Source organism: Macaca nemestrina, chromosome 14 (assembly GCF_043159975.1).
Source record: "Macaca nemestrina isolate mMacNem1 chromosome 14, mMacNem.hap1, whole genome shotgun sequence".
NCBI lineage: Eukaryota > Metazoa > Chordata > Mammalia > Primates > Cercopithecidae > Macaca > Macaca nemestrina.
In genome coordinates, this window is record NC_092138.1 from 50,551,480 (window position 1) to 50,575,195 (window position 23,716).

General features: G+C 36.1%; 1 protein-coding gene and 1 non-coding gene across 6 annotated transcripts in view; both read left to right on the plus strand.

The window, feature by feature from the left end:
- LOC105465882 (focadhesin) overlaps positions 1 to 23,716 on the plus strand; it is a 316,678-nt gene that overhangs the window by 92,592 nt on the left and 200,370 nt on the right. For all 5 annotated transcript variants that reach the window (XM_071077854.1, XM_011714536.3, XM_071077856.1 and 2 more), the window contains exons 9-11: positions 5,247 to 5,334; positions 8,380 to 8,582; positions 15,957 to 16,214. In XM_071077854.1, the coding sequence (XP_070933955.1) occupies positions 5,247 to 5,334; positions 8,380 to 8,582; positions 15,957 to 16,214 (549 nt within the window). The remainder of the gene's footprint in view (positions 1 to 5,246; positions 5,335 to 8,379; positions 8,583 to 15,956; positions 16,215 to 23,716) is intronic.
- Positions 13,543 to 13,671, plus strand: LOC112423880 (small nucleolar RNA SNORA30/SNORA37 family). The gene has a single exon (XR_003014456.2). It is a non-coding gene; the product is annotated as a small nucleolar RNA SNORA30/SNORA37 family (small nucleolar RNA).

Here is a 23,716-nt window from a genome sequence, read left to right on the forward strand (position 1 = left end):
TTCTCTGACCATTTTTTTGTATATTTTCCCCCCACCCTTAGCATATATTTGTTAAGCAGATGCCTATGGCAAACACTTTGCTATGGCAATTAGTTGAAAGCAGACAAGGTTCATGAAGCTCATGTTTTAGTCAAATGGTTCAAACTAGTGTGCATAAAAATCACTAGGCAGAGTCTGTTAAAAATGCACATGCCTGGGCCTTATCCCTAATGATATTGAATTAGCGGGTCTAAGTGCAGCCCAAATATCTCTATTTTAAAGTAGCACCCACAGGGGATTTTATCATTTATTTTGCACATAAGACAGATAGCACATAGATCAAAACATAGAACTTTGAAACCATCACACAGATCAAGAAATAGAAGTTTCTAGCCACCACAGAAGTTCTCCACAAGCCCAGTCCTAATCATAACCTCCTGTTTCCCCTGACTATTCTGACTTCTGTAGTAACCACTTCCTTACATTTCTTTATACTTTTATCATCTCAGTGTGTATCTCTAATCATCATAATATGTTTTGGGCTATGTGTGTGTGTGAGATCTTTTAAGTTTCTTTCCAATTAAAGTTCATCCCCTTTCGTTTCCTCCCCCACTTTTCTTCCCTGCAGTTTGTGTACTGAATAACCTGGCTTGTGTGAGCTGGAGAGTTTCCTATCTTCTGGATTTTGCTGATTGCATCCATATGGTGCACTTTAATACAGTGGTCCCCAATGCCTGGGTCACAGACTGGTATCGGTTCCTTGCTTGTTAGGAACTGGGCCACACACAGGAGGTGAGCAGCCCGGTGAGCCAGCATTACTGCCTGAACTCCATCTCCTATCAGATCAGCCGATGCATTAGATTCTCACAGGAGCATGAACCCTATTGTGAACTGTGCATGTGAGGGATCTAGGTTGTGTGCTCCTTATAAGAATCTAAATAATGCCTGATGATCTGAAGTGGGACAGTTTCATCTCGAAACCATTCACTGCCCCAGATGTGTGGAAAAATTGTCTTCCATGAAGCCAGCCCCTGATGCCAAAAAAGCCAGGGACCACTGCTTTAAAGTGTTTCGCTGTTCAAAGGTAGTTAGCTCTAAAGGCTTGTTTGGATTCAGGATATTTTGTTTTTGGTTTCCAAGACTACAGGGGGTGGTGTGTTCTGTCATCAAGAAGCACAATGTGTGTTGCTTTTCTTTTTATGATGTTAGTAGTCATTGATACTCAATGCCTAGTTCTGTTAATTAGGAGTTGCAGAGTGGTAATGTTCTAATCCTATCATTCCTTCTTCATTTATTAGCTGGAATACTTCCATAAAAAGAACCCTCCTCCCCCAACAGCCTACTAGTTGGTTATCCACTAGTAAAGGAAAGTTAGGATAAATGCTTTACTCTTTTGCGTTTTTCTTTACTAACTTTAAAAAGTATTATGAATTCATGAATTTAAACATATTTGATGCACTTCAGTCTATCATAGATATTATCCTTATTGAATTTTAAATTGTCTTATTTTGGCCACTGGGAATCTATTAATATAAAGTTGGCTCTTGAGTTTAATTTTTAAAATGTTTTTGGTTATAATGTAGAGTCGCAGGATACTAATGTCATTTAGAAGAATGAAAAGATTTTTGATGAGGGAAAGTCCTATTTATATCTCTCATTTGCCCAATATTTTTAAGTTTTAGAAGGAAATAACAACTAGTAGAACTGTTGAAATATTTGTGTTATGAAGTTTTCTGTCCCCCATCCCCATCTTAGTGTTCCTGAGGTTAAAAAAGTCAGCCTAGGAAAATTAATTTGCAAACATATACTATAGGTCTCTATGTACTATAATTTGAAATAAAATGAAGTAGAATGAAGCAGTCTTATGTATTTTGACACCATACCCACATTTCCGTATCACTGGGTTTATCAATTGGATATTTTGTTCAAATATTATATTAACTTTTCCCCCACTCTGTTCTCTTTCTACTCTTATATTAGAGTTGTATCATTGTATATTGAAAATGGATTTATTTCTTAGGCTGCATTAGTTTTTGTGGATTTGGTCTTAGTTGAGCCATTTTTAGCCTGATTAGAATAATCATAATTTAAGGTCCTTTACATTTCAAGCAAAATAAATGCACCCTGACCAGCAAAATTAGGCAAAAATGATGCACATTGGGAGGAGATTGAGTAGCTCTCAAAGTGAAGAATGAGTGAAACATTTCAGCATTGGGAAGGGTCGGAAACTTGTGGTTTCTAAGACACTACTAGCTGATGACTCAGTTCCAACCAACTTTCTTTGCTGTGTGTCTAAGTTTTCAGATTTTGTAGGAAAAATGATCTGTTTGGCCCATCTTAGCTTGATGAAGCTCTGGCCAGGGGAACAGAGTACGTAGCAAAGTTATGGCACTGGAGGATTGTGTGAGTTGGGCCACCATCTTTGTTTTGTCTGCTACCTTCTCATGCCTTGTTTTCTCTTTAAAAATACTTTTCCATGACTTTACTGTAAAATCCCTGAGAAAAGGGACTATTTTGTCCACAGTGGCATTTGTAGACCCAGCTTATGTACTTACTGCCTGGTACATAGGTGGTGTTTAGTGCTATTTTCATTTGACTTGAGGACAAAAAATGTGGACTCCAGGTTGTTTTCTGTTACTGGGACTCCTCCAACATCTGTGACTGAGTATAAAGGCATTTACTCATTTTTTTTCCTGTATTTTATTTCATTTTTTAAAAATTTCTTCTTTTATTTTATGTATTTGATTTCCTTCTTTTATTGTATTTTTATTTATTTATTTTATTTTCAGGCTGTGAGTTGGCCTGAGTTTCCCTAAAGGCAAAAGTAGAGACTGGGTTCCCACAAAAGCAAAGGCTTATATGACTGGAATTAATCTGCCAATGTGATCCCAGCAAGCAGCTAGAGAGGGACAAGAGGAGTGAAGTATGGAAGGTGGGAGAGGCAATAGAGGCATCATCAAGTAGGCTACTGCTATGAGCAACTAGTTGCTTGATCCCACAGAATCTTCTGAGAAGCCTTATGAAAGAAGGATCTGGAATTAATGGGAAAGCATTTATCTTTTGGGTACTATTGCCGATTTGTCAGCTTTGGCCTATGGGGCTTTAACTTCCTTGTACTTCTAGAGTGCGCTGTTCTGGGGCAGGAAGCAAGAGGTGTATGGTGGTGACTTAGGGGACAACCATTAGGTTGCACCTGTGCAGAACCAGTTACCACAGCAGTAGCTGTAGCATTTGAAGTGTGCAAATGGGATGTCCAACACTGGGTTTTATTAAAAGATCTTATTAAATGGTACCATCCTTTGGTGTCCATTAAAAATCAATCAGTCAAAAAACTTGTAACCACTAAACTTGTAAGTAGTTTAAGATTTATGTGATCTAATCCTCCACCAATTACTTTTCCTTAGTTTTGATCTTGAATCTCCACTCTTTTCCTTTCACCCTCTATTCCGAACAGGCCAGTCTCACCCTTCCTGGAGAAGGCCATTTTCATTTTTGCCTTCATACTTTTAAGTTCCATCCACTTAATAAAAATACTTCTATTCCATTTCAGAACTCTAAAAAGCTACTTTATGGCCCTTGCAGTAATAGCTTGTGTGAAAAAGGCTTTCCAATAATAGTGTTACTATATAGCAGTGCTTTTCTTTGTTGTTGATTCTCTTGGAATCTAGTGAATCTGAAGTTTAAATGGTCTTGTTGGTTTTCTTTTTGTTTTTTATGGACATGCAGAAATTGAAATGAAATTGGGGAAGATATAGCAAAGAATGGTGTGATAGTATATACTGTAAGTGTGTTGGTTTTGAAATGCATGTATTATCCTCAAATAGATAAGAGTGCTTCATTGTTCTCAACTCTATTTCGAAACAGTGAACACATATATTCCCAAAATACATAGATTGGAATATATCCCATTTTTAAAAATTCACAAATTTTTTTCTTTTGCTGTTTTGTTTTTCAAAAGTCCATAAACAAGCACATGAGAGGATTTTGTAGGTGAATTTCACTCTTCGAATGATAAAACTGAGATTTTAGAGGGTATTTGTTAATTGATAGTATCTTCAAGATTATAACTTCTGAGTGTGCCAGACTGTATTGTTTTCACTCAGGCAGGTGGTCCTTTAACATGTGGCTCTAACTCACAGATTTCCTTATTTTCCTGTTGTTTTTGTTGTTGTTGTTGTTGTTGTTTGTGTGTGTGTGTGGTTTTTTTTTTTTTTTTTTTTGCCTGTCTTTATTATTCATAGGTACTTCTGCTCTGCAGGCACTTCTGTAAACTTCAGAATAGTCATTTTAGCCGAACCTTTCTTCTTTAGTACCATAATACATTAAGATTTACTTTATTTAGAAACCTCAAATAACATGTCATTTGTGTTTTATTAATGTTTATTAAAGCCTAATATACATGTCTTTTTGTTTTGTTTTGTTTATATACTTGGTTATTTCTATGGTCATTGCTCTGCTACATTTAATGCTTAATGAATTACGGTAATTTGAAAATAATCTCTACCTCCCTGGCACTAATATTTCTTTTATTATAACATGATTTACTAAATTTGTTTAGTGTAATTCCTTATGCAAGTTATGTAGATGGATCATGTCTGTATTAGGTAAGTAGGATATTGAACCAGTTTACAGAAATGAAATATTATTAAATTTAGTATTTTAGGCAACTTTCAATGGTTTGCAAAGATTGACTGTTTAGAAGACTTGCTGATCTGCTGTGTTGAGTTTTCCCTCTGAATTATTTGGTTTATAGCTTCTTGCTTTTTGGCCATATAATACAACATTTTGAATTTATGTGTAAGTGTGTGGCATCGACCAATTCTTTCTCTTTTTTTTTTTGAGATGGAGTCTCGCTTTGCCACCCAGGCTGGAGTGCAGTGACTGCAACTTCTGCCTCCTGGGTCAAGCAATTCTCTGCCTCTGCCTCCTGAGTAGCTGGGATTACAGGTGCCTGCTACCACTCCCGGCTAATTTTTTTGTATTTTTTCAGTAGAGATGGAGTTTCACCAAGTTGGCTTGGCTAGTCTCAAACTCCTGACCTCATGATCCACCCACCTCAGCCTCCCAAAGTGTTGGGATTACAGGCGTGAACCACCATGCCTGGCCGACCAATTCTTTCTTTAGTAGAGCACACTTGCTGTATAAATAAATTTGTGTAATAGGCTTGCAGTCTTTCATATTAAATATATTCTTCCTGGATACATGTTACAAAGCCATGGTTCTGGGAACTTCTTTAACAACTCCTTTTTCCCCCTCTATCCTTTTAGGATTTTCCTGTTGAACTGATCATAATTGGAATAGCTTTACTACTTCTACAGACTCCAGCAAGTCAGCAGAAGCCAATCTTAAATCTAGGTAAATAAAAATACAGTCACTAGAGTAAAATGTAGATATAACATGAGTATTGACAGGATTCACTTGAACTATGTATCATGCTATCCTGTGTATTTTGAGTTTCCATCTGTAATTTTAAAAATTATAAAATAGAATTTTTTTCTTGTCTAATTAGGTGTTACCTTGTGCAAGCTTTGAAATAACATAATTTACCAAGTATCTCGGCTGCATGTTAGAAGGTTATAATCTAACCTTATATAGTAGTAACATTCAGGAATATAGTGAATGGCATATCACCTTACTGAGCATTGTACAGCAAAATGGAAAGCTTTAGTATAACATCCTTGAAAGAAAAGTGTTTCGTAGTTGTAGTTATTTTAAAACACTCCATACCTTTACTATTCAAAATGTGCTACATTGAACAGAATTTAACTTATGGTTATTGCTTTGATCTAGCTAGAACAAATGAAAGATAATATTCTTTTGACAGTCCAGTATTGATTTAAAGAAAAGTGAAGGAGGGGGCCAAGAGAGGCAAAAATGTTCTAGTTAAGAAGAATGTGGTAAAGAAGCTAGTTGCCCTATCTGGCAGATTGGTAAACAAGTCATACTTTTAAAATGTGGCTTTTACATTGGTGTTGCCTCACTTTACTTGGTCTGATCCAAAATAATTCACATAACAATGAGAGCTCTAAATTATGCTGTGTAGTGCCAGTATATGTTAATATATTGCCATTCTTATTTTTAAAAAGTACATGAGAGGCCAGGTGTGGTGGCTCATGCCTGTAATCCCAGCACTTTGGGAGGCTGAGGTGGGTGGATCACCTGAGGTCAGGAGTTCGAGACCAAGCCTGGCTGATATGGTGAAACCCTGTTTCTACTAAAAATACAAAAAAAATTAGCTGGGCGTGGTGGTGCACGCCTGTAATCCCAGTGATTTGGGAGGCTGAGGCAAGAGAATCACCTGAACCTGGGAGGCAGAGGTTGTAGTGTGCCAAGATCATGCCATTGCACTCCAGCTTGGGCAACAAGAGCGAAACTCTGTCTCAAAAAAAAAAAAAAAAGAAAAGAAAAGAAAAAGTGTGTGAGATAAATACTTATTGTATAGCTCATTCTTCTGGGCATTTTAATTCATGATTTTGGGAGTGAATTGCTCTTTCACCTACAGCGTGTCTTGGAAATGGCTTTAGCACATGGAGGGGATCCTTGCCTCCTAGGCTTTGATTCCTACCCTGCATTTGGCCACTGGCTTTATGTTTACTTATGCCTTCCCTCCACAGTCTGATCCCGTTTTTGCCTTTTTCTTATAGCAGTGCACGTGGGATCTTCCCATAGGTATAATTTACCAGTGCTGGTACTTCTGACAGCTGTAGTTTTATTTTTTAAAACAGCTTTATTGAGGTGTAATTTATGTACCATAAAATTCAGAATAAAGTGTTTTCTAGTAAATTTATAGATTTGTGCAACCAAGCACCACTATTTAGTTTTAGAATATTTCCATCATCTGCCCAAAATTTCTTGTGACCATTTGTAGTTAATCCTCATTTTCACCCTCAGCCCCAGAGAAACACTAATCTGCGTTTTGTCTCTATAGATTTGCCTTTTCTAGACATTTCATATGAATGGATTTTGTTTTTTGACAAAAAAATTCTAAAGCCTCCGAAAACTACATTTCAAATTCTGAAGCTATGTTCTTATATTGTGGTTCATGTGTAAGAGAAAGATAATACAATATCAAACACTCAATACTTTCATTATTTGCTGGTTAGCAGACTTTTTCTTTGTCTCGTAAACCAACGTCTCTGACTAAAAGTTACCTTAGAGTGAATAAACTGTACTGAGCACTGCTAAGCCAATATGTCTTGTCGGAAAGTAAGGAAGAGCTGTGGGGAAAGAGTATTCAAAGAAATAGGATCACCAAGAGAATATTGATTATTCCAAATTTAAAAGATTTATGTGTATGTTTATTTTTACATTAATGTAATATTACACTGTAATTGTTAACTGTAGCCTTGATTACGAATAGCAATTTATAAAAATGCCTGGAATATTTAGATTTTTAATAGAGGCTATTAAAATATTGGTATTATTTTCATTTCCTGTTATATTAAAGATAATGGATTTTTAGTAGAGACGATATCAGAAACAATTATAGATTAAGACCAATATTTGGGCTAGAAAAGTAAATTAGTAGTGTTAGAGTAACAGGTGTTTGTACTTAATATCATGTTAAGGTTTGACCTCCAGATGATGTAAAATAAAATGCTGACAACTCATTGACATGATTCAAGGCTTAAAGAATTATTTTTGCTGTAGTGGGGAAATCAGTAGAATATTTTGATAATGTAACTTTGAAGCCCATGAATAACATCTTTTAGTAAATCAGGGTTAATTACATCACTTTGGAAAAATATTGTGAAAAAAGTATATTTATGCCTTAACTCATTCAGTTAATAGAGACTCTACATGTAACTCAGTTATTGCATAACTGTATGTATCTGATGTGTAAGTTGTTTCCATATTAAAGAACCATTCACTAATTTTTTTTGTTTGTTTGTTGTTGTTATTTTGGTTCTGGACTTTGGGACTTTCACAATCTCCTTCTTAGCAATTACAGCTGAAGGGCAGTCCTGCTTCACTTTGCTGTTTACTTAAGCATCTGCTAATAGGATTCTTAGCTGCATTTGTAAAGGAAGCATGTATGTTGGCCTTGTTATCCACTGATCCAGGAATTCTTGGTCTCTTAGCTCTGTTTGCTGAGGGCAATACTAGCATCTCAGAGGATATTAAGGACAAATGTTGAATTGTGTTTTTAAAAAAATTTATATTGACCTAAAAGAGTATCATCAATTTTTCAGTTACATACATTAACAGCTTATTCTATATAATTGTTTCTTTATACTCCTTTTATTTCATCTTAGGATAAAATTTATCATCCTAGTTATGTGTCTGACCCAGTTGTAAAAGGGAAGAAAACTTTCTTGCTTATCACTCTTAAGCAAAATTGCATTTTGTTTGACTGTGGTATTAATTTTTAAAAATGTGCGTTATTATTTTGATGAATAGCTTTGAAGCTCCTCTCTGTCACTGAGGATCAGAAAATCCCAAAGTCCTCTCTGCTGTTAGTGATGCCAATTCTGCAGATACTATCTTCTACTGCCTTGGAAGACTGTATATCTATGGATGAAGAAGGTCCCTCTAGGCAGCAGTTGGCTCTAAACCTTTTGGAAATGATACAGCAGGAATGTTACAGAGATGACCACCAAAAGGTAATGAATCTATCCTTGTTTCTCTTAAATAAAGTGTCGATGTGGAATTTAGGTATACAGATAATCTTGCCTCCTGATGAAGCATCTGTTTGTTATCAGACTTTATCTTCAGTCAGGTAATGCTGTTGGAGATCTTAACATATTCTTCTGGACTATAAGAAGGGATAGTAGTCCTGTCGTGAAATAAGTTTGGAAATGCTGTATCTTTTCTTCTTTGAAAATCCAGTGCACAATACTAGTTAAAGATCCTGAAGGGTTCTTCAGAAAAGGAACTAATTCTATTTAACCTGATGCTTCTCTAATATATTTTAACATGGAATCATTTTTTAAAATTATACTGTTAGTTAAGTATAGCATATTGCTAGATCTGGGATAATCCAAGGTGGGAAATAGTCCTCAAATGCCTGAAACTTCTGATATCAGTAAGAACTAAAACTTCCTTATTTAATATGGTACCTCTTGCCATATTCCCTGGCATAATGACTCTCGATGTCCCCTGTGTATGCCCCTATTCTGCTGCCTCCAACTGGAAGACAACAGGCCTGCCACATCCCTTTTCCAATCCTGCCTTCCTCCTTCTGCTTTTTCAGTCTCACTTTTCCTGTTACAGTAATGTACAAGTATTGTCATGGTTTGGATATTGGTTGGGTTCTAGGCCTAGATTTGCCAGACTTTTTTTGTTATGATATTTGAGTTTTGCCTTTATCAAAATGAAGCATTATTTTCCAGCTCCTCTCATGGGGATGAAATGAGGATTGAATAAGATGAAGCTGGCAAAGCATCTTAAATCTCCATGAAGAGACGCACTATGTAAATACAAACTAGAGTGATGGTTGTGGCTTCATCTGCAAAAGCAGAGATACCTCTTATGTTAAATGCTCCAGCAGCACAAATCCAGTCATTATTATTTCTTGTTTGAGCATGTAGCAGAAACTGACTAATAATTATAGGCAAATTGAATGTATACTACAGCTTCCTAAATCCTAATTGTTTGGCTAAAACTTTAAAACTTGAAACAGGTATTTGATTTGAATTAAGAGAGAGAAGTTCTTGCATCAGCCCTAATAGGAGTACAAAATCTGACAAAAAAAAATTCTAGTAGCTTTTTTACTTTACCTCTTGGTTTGCCCATATAGAACAATGATTGGATCTTGAATGGGAGTGGGGGCAGGGCAAGAGTTCTATTCCTTTAAATCACACGTGTTATTTACTGAGGATCACCCCAACTCTAATACATAAGTACTTCGTTTACTATTTGCTCAGATGTGTGTGAATCTTATTCATCAACACTAATATCTGGACTTTCTCTTTAGCAGCTGGTAAAGGGGAGGGGCAGAATTACTATTAGGGCTATAAATATCTTATAGCCCTTATGATACTGTGCTGCTTTAAGGAGGCTTTCAGTAGATATATGATCACTGTTTTAAAAAAATTAAGCCACATTTTACTGTTGGCTTTTTTTTCCTGCTCCTATCTGGAACTTTACATTCCAATCACACTTATGAATTTAACATGCCCCAAACTCTTCAAGTCTCTTCCTGAATCTTTGCTTTTGTACAGAATGCTGTTTTATGTCATCTGCCTGAACTATTCATTCTTCAAGACTCAGCCAAATATTCTCAGCCTCCTCCCCAAGTCAAGATTATTTGACTATTCGATTTTTTTTTTTTTTTTGAGACGGAGTCTCACTCTGCTGCCTAGGCTGGAGTGCAGTGGTGTGATCTTGGCTATTAAATGTGATATTTAAAACTAGCTATTACATTCTTCCCAGGCAAAATTAAATAAATAAATAAAAATAAAAAAAAAATAAAAAAAATTTGAACACTAATTGTAAATTCTAAGGGGCTTGAAACATTCTGCTTCCTCCTTGTTCCCCTCCACTCCCACAAGAGAACATGGGGAATAAAAGAGAGACTGCATCAGTGTATGAGTCAGATTCCAGTCAGGAAAGAGAAAACACACTGGCAATCTGAACAAGGAAAACTTAATGCAAATAATTATTAGTAAGAGGTGTTTAGTTATAAAAACTTATAAAAAAAGCATCTAAGGAATATTACAGTGGTACATGTAGGGAGCAGCTACTACCTCTAAGCTAAGACCAAGGCAGAGTTCCCAAGGAAGGAACTAAAAAGGTCTCCCCAGACAACACTGAGAGACCTGGTAGGAGAGAATGTGGAGAAGGCCTACTGGGTGATATAGTCTGCTGGGGTGCCATAGGCTAGAACTGGTCCACAGGAAACCACTTGTCGTGGTGTGAGCAGGCTGGAATTGGCCGAGCTGGTCCACTGGAAGCCACCTCTGGGATATCCTGCATGTCCCTAGCAGCCGTGGTAGGAGAAATCAAAGAAGCACACAGGAACCTGAAGAGAAGCCCCTTCTTCCTTTCCTTGCATTGTCTCTCCTGTGCTCTCTATTGACAAGGTCTAATATTAGACCAGAGGGCAAAGGAGAAATGCTGAAAAGGCACAACTGTAGGATCATATAGACAAAGAAGGGTGGGTGTGGAGCTGAGAGTTAACACATTGAGTAACTGGCTCAGGAAGTAAGACAGAATTGGAAAAGTTTTTTTTTGGAGGGGAGTAAGGGTGGATGGGTGAGATGAAGTGGAAAAGAAGACTTAAAAGTTAAATTCTTGCAGTTGTACAGGAGGCAAAATTAATCTCTATGGAACTGTTTTAGTCAGCAGAACAACTTAGAGGCAGCGTGACTGAGCTGGGGTCTACCATGTGTTTATTCATTCTTATGTATGTTTTTAAAAATTAAATATGGTACTTTTGGGTCTTTGGTAATAAAGCTTTGCCAAGTAGATTTTATTTGAAATTGCTTTGAAGTAGTATAAAGGAAGTAGAATATTTGTTTCTTAAAAATCATAAAATTTGCAAGGAATTGTCCTTGTCCTACTTATAGCTAAAGTTAACATTTATTGAACATGTGCGGTATGCTAGGAGTTATTATGTGGGCCAACTCATATTTCTTACAATAACTATGAAATTAGTATCTTTTCTTTTTTTTAAAATCTATTTCCAGCTGGGTGGCCTTGGACTAGTGACAATCTCTGTGGTATCTGGGCCCTGGTAAAGTGGGTAACAAAACGCCACCTTCATGGGGTTGTTTATTGAGCACTTCATATGTGCAGGCTTCGTTTTAAGCACTTTGGCTTGTACTAACTAATTTGATTTTGTCTCACACTCTTTGAAGTAGGTAAAATTATTGATCTCATTCTACCCAAGAGTTACCTGAGGCATAAAGAAGGTAAATAACTTACTGTCATGCAGTGGGAACCCAATTCTTTTTTAATAGCTTTATTGAAATGTAATTCACATATGCCCTTCACTCATTTAAAGTGTACAATTCAATGACTTTTAGTATATTCACAGCATTATATATTCATTACCACAATCAACTTTAGAACATTTTTATTTTTATTACCCTAAGAAACCCCTGCACTAGTAGTCATCACTCCCTAATTCCCCCATTTTTTCCTCATCCTTCAGGCTAGGCAGTCTCTAATCTGCTCACTGTCTCTGTATGGATTTGCCTATTCTGGACATTTCCTTCAAATATAATCATACAATATGTGGTCCTTTGTGAGTGGCTTTTTTCACTTAGTATAATGTCTTCAAGGTTTGTCCATGTTGTAGCATGTGCCATGTAGCAGTGCCTCATTTTCTCTTAGAGCTGACTAATGTTCCATTGTATGGATACCTTATATTTACTTTCCTGTTCTTTTGTTGATGAATTTTTGGCTCTTTTCCATTTTTTGGCTCTAGTGCTGCTATAACCATTCATGTATCAGTTTTTGTGTGGACAAATGTTTTCATTTCTCTCGAGTAGATACTGAGGAGTAGAATTGCTAGATAAGGTGATTACTCTATGTTTCACTGTTGGGGGGAATGGACAGATTGTTTTCCAAAGGGGCTGCACTATTCTACATTCCCACCAGCAGTGTATGAGGGCTCCAATTTCTCCCCGTCCTCGCCAACTGTTGTTACTGTCTATCGTTTTGATTTAGCCATCCTAGTAGGTGTAAAGTGATATTTCATTGTGGTTTTGTTTTGCATTTCACTGATGGTATTCTTAAAATACTTATTTTACAAGCTAGGAAACTGAGATTAGAGAAGTTAATTTGTCTGGATTACGCAGGTAGTGAAGGGTAGAGTTGGATTTCAGATTTTGTTTGATTCTAGAGCCTATATCTTGTTACCAGCACTTTTGTTTTCTTTCTTTGTTTTTTTTTTTTTGGCACAATATTTTATCAGCTTTGTGCTGAACTTGGGAGTAAATAACAGTTGTATTTTAGATTTACAGGGAAACAAACTGTGAATTAGTAGTATATTGAAATAAACTTTTTTTAGACTTCTGGTTGAAACTTAGGAATTAGTAAGTCTTAGATGTGCTTCTATCATCATCTTCTGAAAGACGCGGGACTGAGGATGGTGTGTTATCTCTTGGTTATAATAAACCACTCCCAAATCTCTCAACTCATGTCTAGAGTCTTCATCGTGGTCTTCATAGTGCTAGAGTCTTCATAGTGCTTGACTGGTGAGTGAGTGATATCCTCTAGCAAAAATCTATCTTACTTTTAAGGGTCTATAAGTTTGAGTTCCTATACCCACTCTCTACTTTTGTTAAGCCTGTTTTAGTCACTATTATAGATTAATGCCATTCTTTACAGTTAATGAAAATCAATATTGTTCACAATTTCTTTTTCAGACCTATTTTGACAACGAAGTACTATCAGATGTCTTATTGTTACTACTTAATGTACCTGCACATTTTTATTAAATGTTTTTTAAAATAAAGGTTCTCAGTTATTTTATACCTATAAAAGATGTCTTACAACCACCCAGTATTTATTTAAATGTATTTTTCTGTGATTTATTTTTTATTGGTATATAATTCATGTAACATAAACCTTTTATTTTTAAACACCTACTTTCTCCTCTAAAAGCAAAGCTTACTAGCACTTTCACTGGTCCTCCCTCAGGCTATGGGGCCAGGATTTGGTAGCTGGTGCTGAGAGAAAACTCTTGATTGCATCCTTGCCCTGGGACTGTGCCAGTGGCAGCTGTCACTCAATGGGACAATTTCTCCTGCTGCTCTAACCTTAGGCAAACAAACAAACTAACTTAAGAGCCTAAACCTGGACATAACAGTTCAAGTAACCTAGGATTGCTTTCTGTTTCATTGTTTCCTCTTACATGTCCCTGTTATATTGTTGCTTTTACTCAACTTGTGGTTCATGGTAATTTCCAAATTATATTTATTTGCATGAGTTTTATTTTTCTCTTCTGAAGATGACAGCAATACTATTTCCCTTTATTTTGCAACTTCAGGCACTGTGCTAGGTGTTTTATAGATATTACAACCTAAGCAGGAAAGTAGTCGTTTCTTAAATTTTACAAATGAGTAAAGTAAGGCTTAGAAAAATTGCGTAATGGCTGATAGCTGGTATGGCTGTGCTGAAGTCCTGGCCCTTTAAATTTTATGGTGTTTGTCATTAGTCTAAAAAACTTGGCCATGGTTGTTAATGAATTCCTTCTTCTTGGGAAAAAAAAATATTCTTAGAGAGCTGGACCTATATAAATTTAGATATTATTTAATTTTTAAAATTTGTAATTTTCTTGAAATAGTAGTATATTCAAATGGTTCAGACAGTAGAAAATTGCATATAATGAATGCTGCCTTCTTGCCTTTGATTCCAGCTGTCCAGTTCTCACTCTCCAAAACAGAAGATGATTTAGTGGTTACTAATTTCTTCTGTATTTGTCCACATACTTTTCTTTGCATATGCAAACAACTACAAGTATATTTTCTTTTTCTCCTCACTCTCTTTGAAAAAAAAATCGATAGCACTCCAGTCGTAGTATCTGTATCTTATATTTTCACTTGGGGGAATCTTTTTATATCAATACAGTGAGAGCTTCCTCATTTGTTTTTACTGTGACATTTAATTGTCAAAGGCATTTCATATCTACTCTTAGATATATGCTCAAGAAAATTGAATACTTATAACCTCACAAAAACTTTTACAGGAGTGTTCATAGCATCATTATTCGTTAGAGCCAAAATGTGGAAACAACCCAAATATCCATCAATTGATAATGGATAAACAAAATATGGTGTATCCATACAATGGAATATTATTTGGCAATAAAAAGAAATGAATTATTGATACAAGTAACAACATGGATGAACCTTGAAAACATGCTAAGTGAAAGAAGCTGGTCACAAAGGGCCACATATTATGTGTTTCCTATTTGAAATGGCCAGTATAGAACCAGAGTAGAGTAGTGGTTGCCAAGGGCTGGAGGTGGGGTTGGGGGAATAAGGAGTGACTATCAATGGGTATGGGATTTTTGTGTGGGTTGATGAAAATGTTCTAAAATTAGATAGTGATGATGGTTACACAGTTCTAGAAATGAATTGCTAAAATCTAATAAGTCATAAACTTTTAAAGGGTGTCTTTTATAGTATGCAAATTATATCTCAATAAAGCTGTTATTTAAAAATTTTATAAAGCTTAACTTTTACTTTCCATCCTTTCAATTGTTATCCTGATTCATATAAGTCAGCCTCTATTGACCAGACAGTTATAATCTAGAGATTTCTAATCTGTCACAAAGCACTCTACATGATTTGAATTACTTTATTAGCAAGCAGTGTCTAATGATTCTTTAACGTCTGTGACTTCTCCTGAGTTGTTTATTTACAGAGCTCACCTTGGCTACCCTCTGGCCCTGTCTGCACTACTTTATTTCTGCGAGGAGCCATTTCTCAGATTAATTTAGGATAATATCATCTCTGGGTATTGTTTCAGCTTAGAGCTGTCAGGCCATTTCCTATTGCACAAGTTACAATTATTAATGAATTCCCAGGCTCCAGCTGAACCAACTTTGTTCCTATCAACGTACTGTCTGTTACAGAAATGAATTGTCCTCAGTCCAAGTCTGCCATCTGCCCCAAACTGCTTCTGCGTAGGGCCTGGAGCTGGGCAAATACAGTATTTTTTTTTTTTTTTAAATCTTTCTTCTCATTGGTGAATACTTTTTTAGTGATAATAGCTTTTTCCAAACACAGTTGCCTCTGGATCTTGTATATTGATTCGTATTTTCTGCCTTAATGGGGAATGAATGGTAAATATGAGGGAAAGTTGTGATAAAACTCTTCTAGAGTTCCATCTAACAACTCTTTTCTCTTTGTGTAATCCTATTACCTCAATTATGTGCAGAGAAGATTTTGGCAGTAATTCAATTTGTATTCATATTTTGGAAGGAGTGATATCTTACAATGAAATATACGAATGCCAAAAATATATTTCTGACAAATATATTTATCTCACTTATTTATGCCTCTCTTGTCTTTATTTTTCAGCTCTCCTACAAGCTTGCGTGCCCTGTAACCAGTATGTATGGTTCAATATTTACAGCCTGGACGATTCTTGAAGTAATGAGAGACTCGTCTGCTGCAAATGACTGGTTGGCTTCAGTAGAGTCATTGCTTCCTATTACTACTGTGATCCCTGTGCCTGCTTTTCTTCTGCTGGCTCACCTCCTTGTTGAAGACAAAGGACAGAATCTTCACCAAATACTGAAGGTCACTACAGAATTAGCCCAAGCAGATTCCTCCCAGGTAAAGCAAGAGAATGATGGAACAATAATGAGAAGAAAGCTTAATCATTGGAATTGTAGATGATTCCTGCTTTGTGGATTATTTGCAGCAGAGTTTTAAATTATGGGTTGATGATTCTTTTTTTTTTTTTTTGCTATCTTTATCCTTCCATTTTTTTCTTCTTTTTCCTTACTCTGAGTTGATGTATACTTAATGATGCAAACATGTTTTAAATGAAAGCATACTTTGTAAGGAAATTCGCACATGGTGCTATTCTGGTTCTTCCAATTTTTTGGTGGATTTGCTCTTTTGTAATGCTTTTGCCAACTCTTGGAACCTATTCCAAGATACATATCCATTAGTTCTAATGTTGATCATTTAAAGTGGACACAGATTAATCAATTCAGGATAAGGGAGCCTATACAATAGACATTAATATCTTTTTAACTTCTTGCAGTTTGATACTATCTTTATTGAGTCATTTAATAAGCTAAAAAATATGGACTCTTTGCTATGTATATGGTACAGATCTGCATGCTAGGATATGAGGGTAAACAATTTTTCTTCCTATCTGCACAGAACTTAGGATATAATGAGAAAGCAGTCAGGCGTTAATAAGACTTCTTTCCCCAGCCTTTTACACTAACCACATATTTAGCATAATAACCTGTGACTTTCTTTTTCTCCAATTGATAGAATCTCTAGAATGCATTTCCTATAAAGGAAAGGTTTTCTAACCAAGTAGTTTTGACATTTTTGTTATCCTCTGTTTATTAGTATCTGTGCTTGGGTTTCTTTTCAAGAATGATGAAGAAACCTTCTGTCTCCCAATGGAAAAGTGATGTGTTCCTAGAGGAAAAACTTTGATGGTAGAAAAGGGGTAAATGTGTTTATTTGAGATATGAAGTTAAGTGAGTGCAGTGGCTTATGCCTGTAAGCCCAGCACTTTGGAAGGCTGAGGTGGGCGGATCACTTGAGGTCAAGAGTTTGAGACCAGCCTGGCCAACATGGCAAAACCTTGTTTCTACTAAAATACAAAAGTTAGTCGGGTGCAGTGAAGTGTACCTGTAATCCCAGCTACTCAGGAGGCTTAGGCAGGTGAATTGCTTGAACTCAGGAGGTGGAGGTTGCAGTGAGCCGAGATCATGCCAGTGCACTTCAGCCTGGGACTCTGTCTCAAAGGAAAAACAAACAAACAAACAAAAAAACAAAAAAATACAGATAATGAAGTTAATGTATTTGGAATTCCTTTTTATCCTCAAATTGTTGTACTCATTCCTTTTTGTTGTGTAAACAACTGCTGATATCTCACAAAAAGTTTTCACTCTGACCTCATCTGTTCTGATTCTGCAAGTGGATTTGTAATGTACTCAAAATACTTTTGTTTTATGGTGTATGCATAATGTGAATCAGTTTAACTTGCTTTCTGCTTTATCTCTCCTTGTATTTTCTATAGTGATCCTAATTCTAACCAATGTTTTCTTTCAGTGTTGACACTTGGTAGGATAATTGCTAGAATAGTTAATGCAGATAATGCCTGGAGATTATCTAAAGAAGGATTCCTTTGAAGTTATACAGTGGGTTACCTTGTTCTGTCTACACCACTGATATAAAACATATATTGCATCTATCTATACACACACACAGGAAATTTGATCAAGCATGATCAAATTCTATAAGTAACAGAAACCCATCTTAAACTGCCCTAAAACGTTTTTTCCCCTTTATTTTTAGTTCACAATTAACAATTGTACATACTTATGGAATACAGAGTGATATTTTGATATATGTATAAAATCTGCAGTGATCAAATCAGGGTAATTAATAATAGTATATCCATCACCTTAAATGTTTATCATTTTTGTGTGTACATGTTGGAAACATTCAAAATCCTTTCTTCTAGTTTTTGTTACCTCTAGTGTTTAGGACATTCATGGTCTGGACAGTATTTTCAAGCTACGGTTTCTTTCCTCTGTGAATTTGCTGGAAGCCCAAAGCCTTATAAGCTTATATTCAAAATTCAAAAGGAAGAGAGAAGTAAAGAATGCTCAGATTGGCCTTGCTTAGGTCATGTGTTTACATTGGACCAACCATCATGATGGGATAATGGGGCACTTTACTTGGCCATCCTGGGTAGAATAGAAGTAGGTGAAGTATCAGGTCCTAAAATTGTTTCTGCCATCAGGTTCATGTGGAATGGGGTGAGATGGTCCCCCAAAGGAAGAATAGATAGTGTACTGGTCATAGAAGTGGGAATGTGCTGAATGTGCTGAATAGGCAAAAAATGTAAAGCAGAACTTCTCAGTTTGTCTTTTGGGGGACATTGAAATGTGGTATATGTGGTAGGTGTGCTGAGATATTATCCCCTCTCAGCATTCTGGCAGCCAGTTAGTTGTCTTAGCTCAGGCTGCCTGAAGTCTCTGGCAGCCTCTGGCCACCTGGTGTGTAGAAGCCTTATAGGATGCTTCATAGTATCTGATAAATATTTGTAGAGGGAATACCTGATGAAAGATTATATTGTTTTGGAAATCAAGGCTATTTGTTTGTGGTTTTAAGACCTGAGAAAATGTGTTTTCCTCCTACTTTTCTATCCATGAGGTTTAAGGGTTTTTGGTAAGATTAAATGCTTAGGTATCTGAATTGAACATCAACCACAAAGATGAGTAATTTTTAAATAGGTTGAGTTGGTCTAAAATAAAAGTGTAAATAGTTTAGTATCTCACCTTCAATGGAATAACTCTAAATACTATGTGTAAGGTGTATCAATTTCTTTTTGACTGATTTATAAAATAGAATATGCCAAAGAGCAAAAGCTCATAAATTTGATTTTAGAGAACCATAGGTTCCTTCCTTAAAATCTATCCCCAATGATGGTCTTAACAAATTGAGTTTTGCAAAACTCAGTGCCTCTTTCACATTCTTGTTGCTTGCTTGTTTTTCTCTTATTTGGAAGTGGGAATAGAGTCATGCTTATTTATTTTGCTTTGCTTTTACTTGCATCTTACAACACTGAGGTATTTTATTTTCTTTTTACATTTTGGTTGTTAAGTCTAGTTAAAGGTCTTGCATAATGGGAACAGTTGCAATCTTCAATTATTTTATTCTTTGTGACATTTTCAGAGCTTCAGTTTTTTTCCATGTGTAAAAGTGTACACATTTGATCCATTTGAAATCACTTATGTGACTAGGTTCATGGGCCATGACTTGCTGGTCTTTGAAAAGTCATATATTATCAAATAGTAAAAGTTGAGTTATAGGGCAGAATCCTGTGATAGTTCTACTCAGGGTCATAAGCCATATTTTAACATGGAAAATGAATAGGAAATGTGTGAAATTTAATGATCTGTAAGTTACTGCTGTGAGAAAAAGAGAAAATATATTCTATAAAAGAACTTGCACAAAGAGTCTTTGGACACTTTGTACTTTGTTCTGTTGTTACTGAATTCTATGAATTGCTACCCGCTGAAGTCAGTCGGCTTCCTGTGTTCTTCACACCAGCAAAAAGAAACCAGAATGTACAGTACTTTTAATAAATAGCTTGATAGATAAGAAGTAGTGTACTACTGTTCCCTGGTAGCCATAGCATCGATTATGCCTGGAGAAAAATTGGGATGAGCGTGCCAGCATGGAGCAATTAGGTGAAGAGAAACACAACCAAAATACAAGGTCAAGTTGCATGTACCCCATCCTGTGGCAATGTGTTTATTTCTTCTTTGTAAACCTTACATATATATCTGTAGGATAAAAAGCTTTCAACTGGCATTTGATCCCTTTTGTGTTTTCCTGGTTGTGTGCAAAAAGCCTAGAGTTCATACACAGGGAAGTAATTCTGTGTTAATTTCTTGGGACTCCTGGGTGTTAATATTGGGCCGTTACTTCTGATTGGTCTACAGATTAGAAATGACTGACAGTTCTCATTGAAGGAATTGTAACTTTTCAGTTAAACCCCTACCAGTGTGATACTTACTGATGTACTGAAACAAAATCCGTTTGTCTGGGTGTGTCACTGAACAGCAAGCATCAGAAAGGATGGGGTGGAGTTTGAGGAGAAGGGGTCCAAAACTGCATTCAGAACAGTGGAGTCTATCTGCTTCCAACTGATATCAGGGACTAGTAGGTTTGTTTCTGGTTGAAACTCTCCAAGGGATGAGCTTCTGGTGTTGTTGAAGGACTGTGAGAAGGGAATCAGAGCAGACTTTGTGGTAGCTTTGAATTTCATAATAGGTAGGAGGAATTTTGCTCAAGGGAAAATACATTGAAGTCCATCATTGCTAGAACAAAATTTTGCTTATTTATTTAGTGGAGAGGGAAGGGTGAAGTGGGGATTGGTCCTCTACATACTTGTACCATGGCCAGACAACCTGAAGTGGAGCAGCAAGTTTACATGCCTCATCATTCTTCAACCCTTCCACAGTCAGCCCTTCAAATCAAAGGACCATCTTATTTATAGGAAACATTTATTTATATCTCTTGAATTAAACCATGCCAGCTCCCTGCAACCAACTTGGCCTTGATTCATAAATATAAATGAATAGTTAAGGCTCACCAGACTTAAGAGAAAATTTAACAAGGTGACTAACCAGAGCTTCTGTCTCTAGAAGTAAGAGAACTTAGGGAGCAGGAGGTAATATAAAAATGATTTATGTCCTAAGAGATGTTGGAAAGATACTGTATATATGTTTTTATATTGTATATAAAAATGCTACTAAGAGAAAGAAGAAATTTGAAAACAAGAGATTTCAGAAATTAAAAATGTGATTGCCATAGTGTGTCTATGGAGATTAGATTAGATTTGTATTATTATGGAGATTGTAAAATATTCATCTAAATATTTCATAATATAGAGCAAAAAGATGAAATTGAAAAAGTGAAGACAATGAGAGTCAACTTGGTGTTCTAACAACTTTCTAATAGGAATTCCAGGGTGAAAGAAACAGAGAAAATGAAGGATGGAAACTTAAAACACACCGGAAAACTTTCCCTGAGCTGAAAAAGGACAGAAGGCTACAGATTGTTAGGACCCTCTGAAAGCTAAGCAGCACAAGTAATGATTTATTAATACCTAAATATGTCTCCAGAACCTCAAGGATAAAGAGAAAATCATAAGGGATTTCAAAGAAGAATAGGAGAAGAAAAACTTACTTAAAATTATATTGACCTTAGATTTCTCATTAATAGCACACCGGGCATTGGAATACATTGGAAGATTATCTTCCAGTTTCTTGAAAAAAACTAATTTTGAACCTGGCATATTTCTTCCCATTATTCTATCTTTTGTGAGTAATGGCAATAAAGCCCTTTTTAGATTTGTAAGAATTTGATAATGTTTCAATATTTCAATAATATTTTTTGCTTACTCTCAAGAATATATTCATACAAAATTGAAAAGGAATCTAAGCAAGCAGAGAAGAAATATTGAATGATATCAAAATTTCCAGAAAATTTTATTAGTAATGTTAAATAATTGTTTATATAAAACATAAAACAGGATAACTCCCTGGACCTAAAATCCTAGCTAATTAAAATATGGGAAGTGGCTGGGGGTGAATAGTGGTATTGATAGTGTGAAGAGTGAGAACATGATAGACTAGAATGTTTTTTGGGAACTGAGTAGTTATAGATGTCGATAGGAAAACAAGCTTAAATGTTACCTTATTAGTAACAATCGGTCTTCTATAATTTCTGAATAACATAACAAAAGGAAAATAAATGTTTAAAAATGACAAATATTGCATAAAATAAGATTTTAGGAGCTAGTTCAAGTATTCCTGTTACCACAATTACTATGAATGAATTAGATTCCCTTATCAAAGAAAGGCTCGTATTGGGTTTAAAAAATTCACTTGTGTACGGTTTTCAAGAGACAGACCTGAAATTGAAAATTAAATGATGAAAATGAAAAGCTAGATAAATGATTAAGAAGACACAGCATGTTTTGGGCCGGGCGCGGTGACTCACGCCTGTAATCCCAGCACTTTGGGAGGCCGAGGCAGGTGGATCATGAGGTTAGGAGATCGAGACCATCCTGGCTAACACAGTGAAACCCCATCTCTACTAAAAATACAAAAAATTAGCCGGGCGTGGTGGCAGGTGCCTGTAGTCTCAGCTACTTGGGAGGCTGAGGCAGGAGAATGATGTGAACCTGGGAGGTGGAGCTTGCAGTGAGCCGAGATAGTGCCACTGCCCTCCAGCCTGGGTGACAGAGTGAGACTCCATCTCAAAAAAAAAAAAAACAAAAAAAAACAAAAACAAAAAAAACAACAGACACAGCATTTCTTAATATGTTCATCCAAGATAGATAATATAGAATACAAGGTGAAAGGCCTTACATGGGACAAAGAGGAGATTTTATAATGATTAAGTCAGATTTGCAAGCAATTCCATTGAAATTAGTAATGAAAAAATTCTGTCTGACATCAGTTTTACTGTTCATCTGAAGGTTCTGGCCATTATCAATTCAAGAAAAGAAATAAAATTATGTGTGTAATTAGGGCTGGTCTCAAAACCCTGATCTCAAGTGATCCACCCGCCTTGGCCTCCCAAAGTGCTGGGATTGCAGGCGTGAGCCACCACGCCTGCCCTGGAATATACATTTTAATTGGAATTCAGGATGCAAATACAGTTATTGAGGCACTCATAATGCATAGGGAAGACAGGATATACCCTGTAAAAAGTCGTAATAGGGGCCATTTTTTTATTTTATGCATGACGTTTACATGATCTTCCTTGAGTACCATTTTTGAGCAAACAGTGGAATAAAATACATATCTGGAGGTCCTGTGTTAGTTCTTTACTTTGTGAACCATAGTTTCATCAGCAGTACTTTTCTATTGTATTTCAGATTTAATTTTCTTGTTGGAGAGTCAAAGAAAGGCAGTCACACACAGTCACAATTATGCTGATATGTGATAGCTGTGATTGAAATGATGGGTTATGATTTGGTGGATTTGGTGGGAAAAGTCAACCCCAGAATGCCTGAAGTTGGACAGCTGTGTTAACTCCTTTGCCAGAAGTCTCGAGTGCAGTCCGTTTGTCTGTTGAGCACACAGTGCTTCTACCTGACCAATGACGGTTTTGAGCTTTTCACGATAGATGTTATAATAGACTGTTAGGCAAGTTTTCAGGACAGTTAATATAATGAAGTTGGGCACTCGGATGTAAATGTATTTCAAATGGGTAGACATGGTTACAACCTAAGTGGAGCCAGGCAGGTAGTTAAGAAGTGATTTGGGATGATTTCTACCTGGCAGGCTTGTGCTGTGTTGATTGGACTTTTGGAATCTGTGTCCTGTCATTCTTGCTTGTTACCATTTTTTTGTGAGAATGGATTACTTCTACATTTAAAACAATTTGTGTATTTTTCCTTTTGTCTCTAAAGAAAACAAGGATGTAAAAATATATATAACTTGATTTTTTTTTTTTTTTTTTTTAGAGAATCAAGTAGCACTAAAGCTGAATAAGATGAGTAAGGACAAAATGTCTTTACACTTCCTTTTGAAGTGTCCTGTAGTTATCCTGAATGT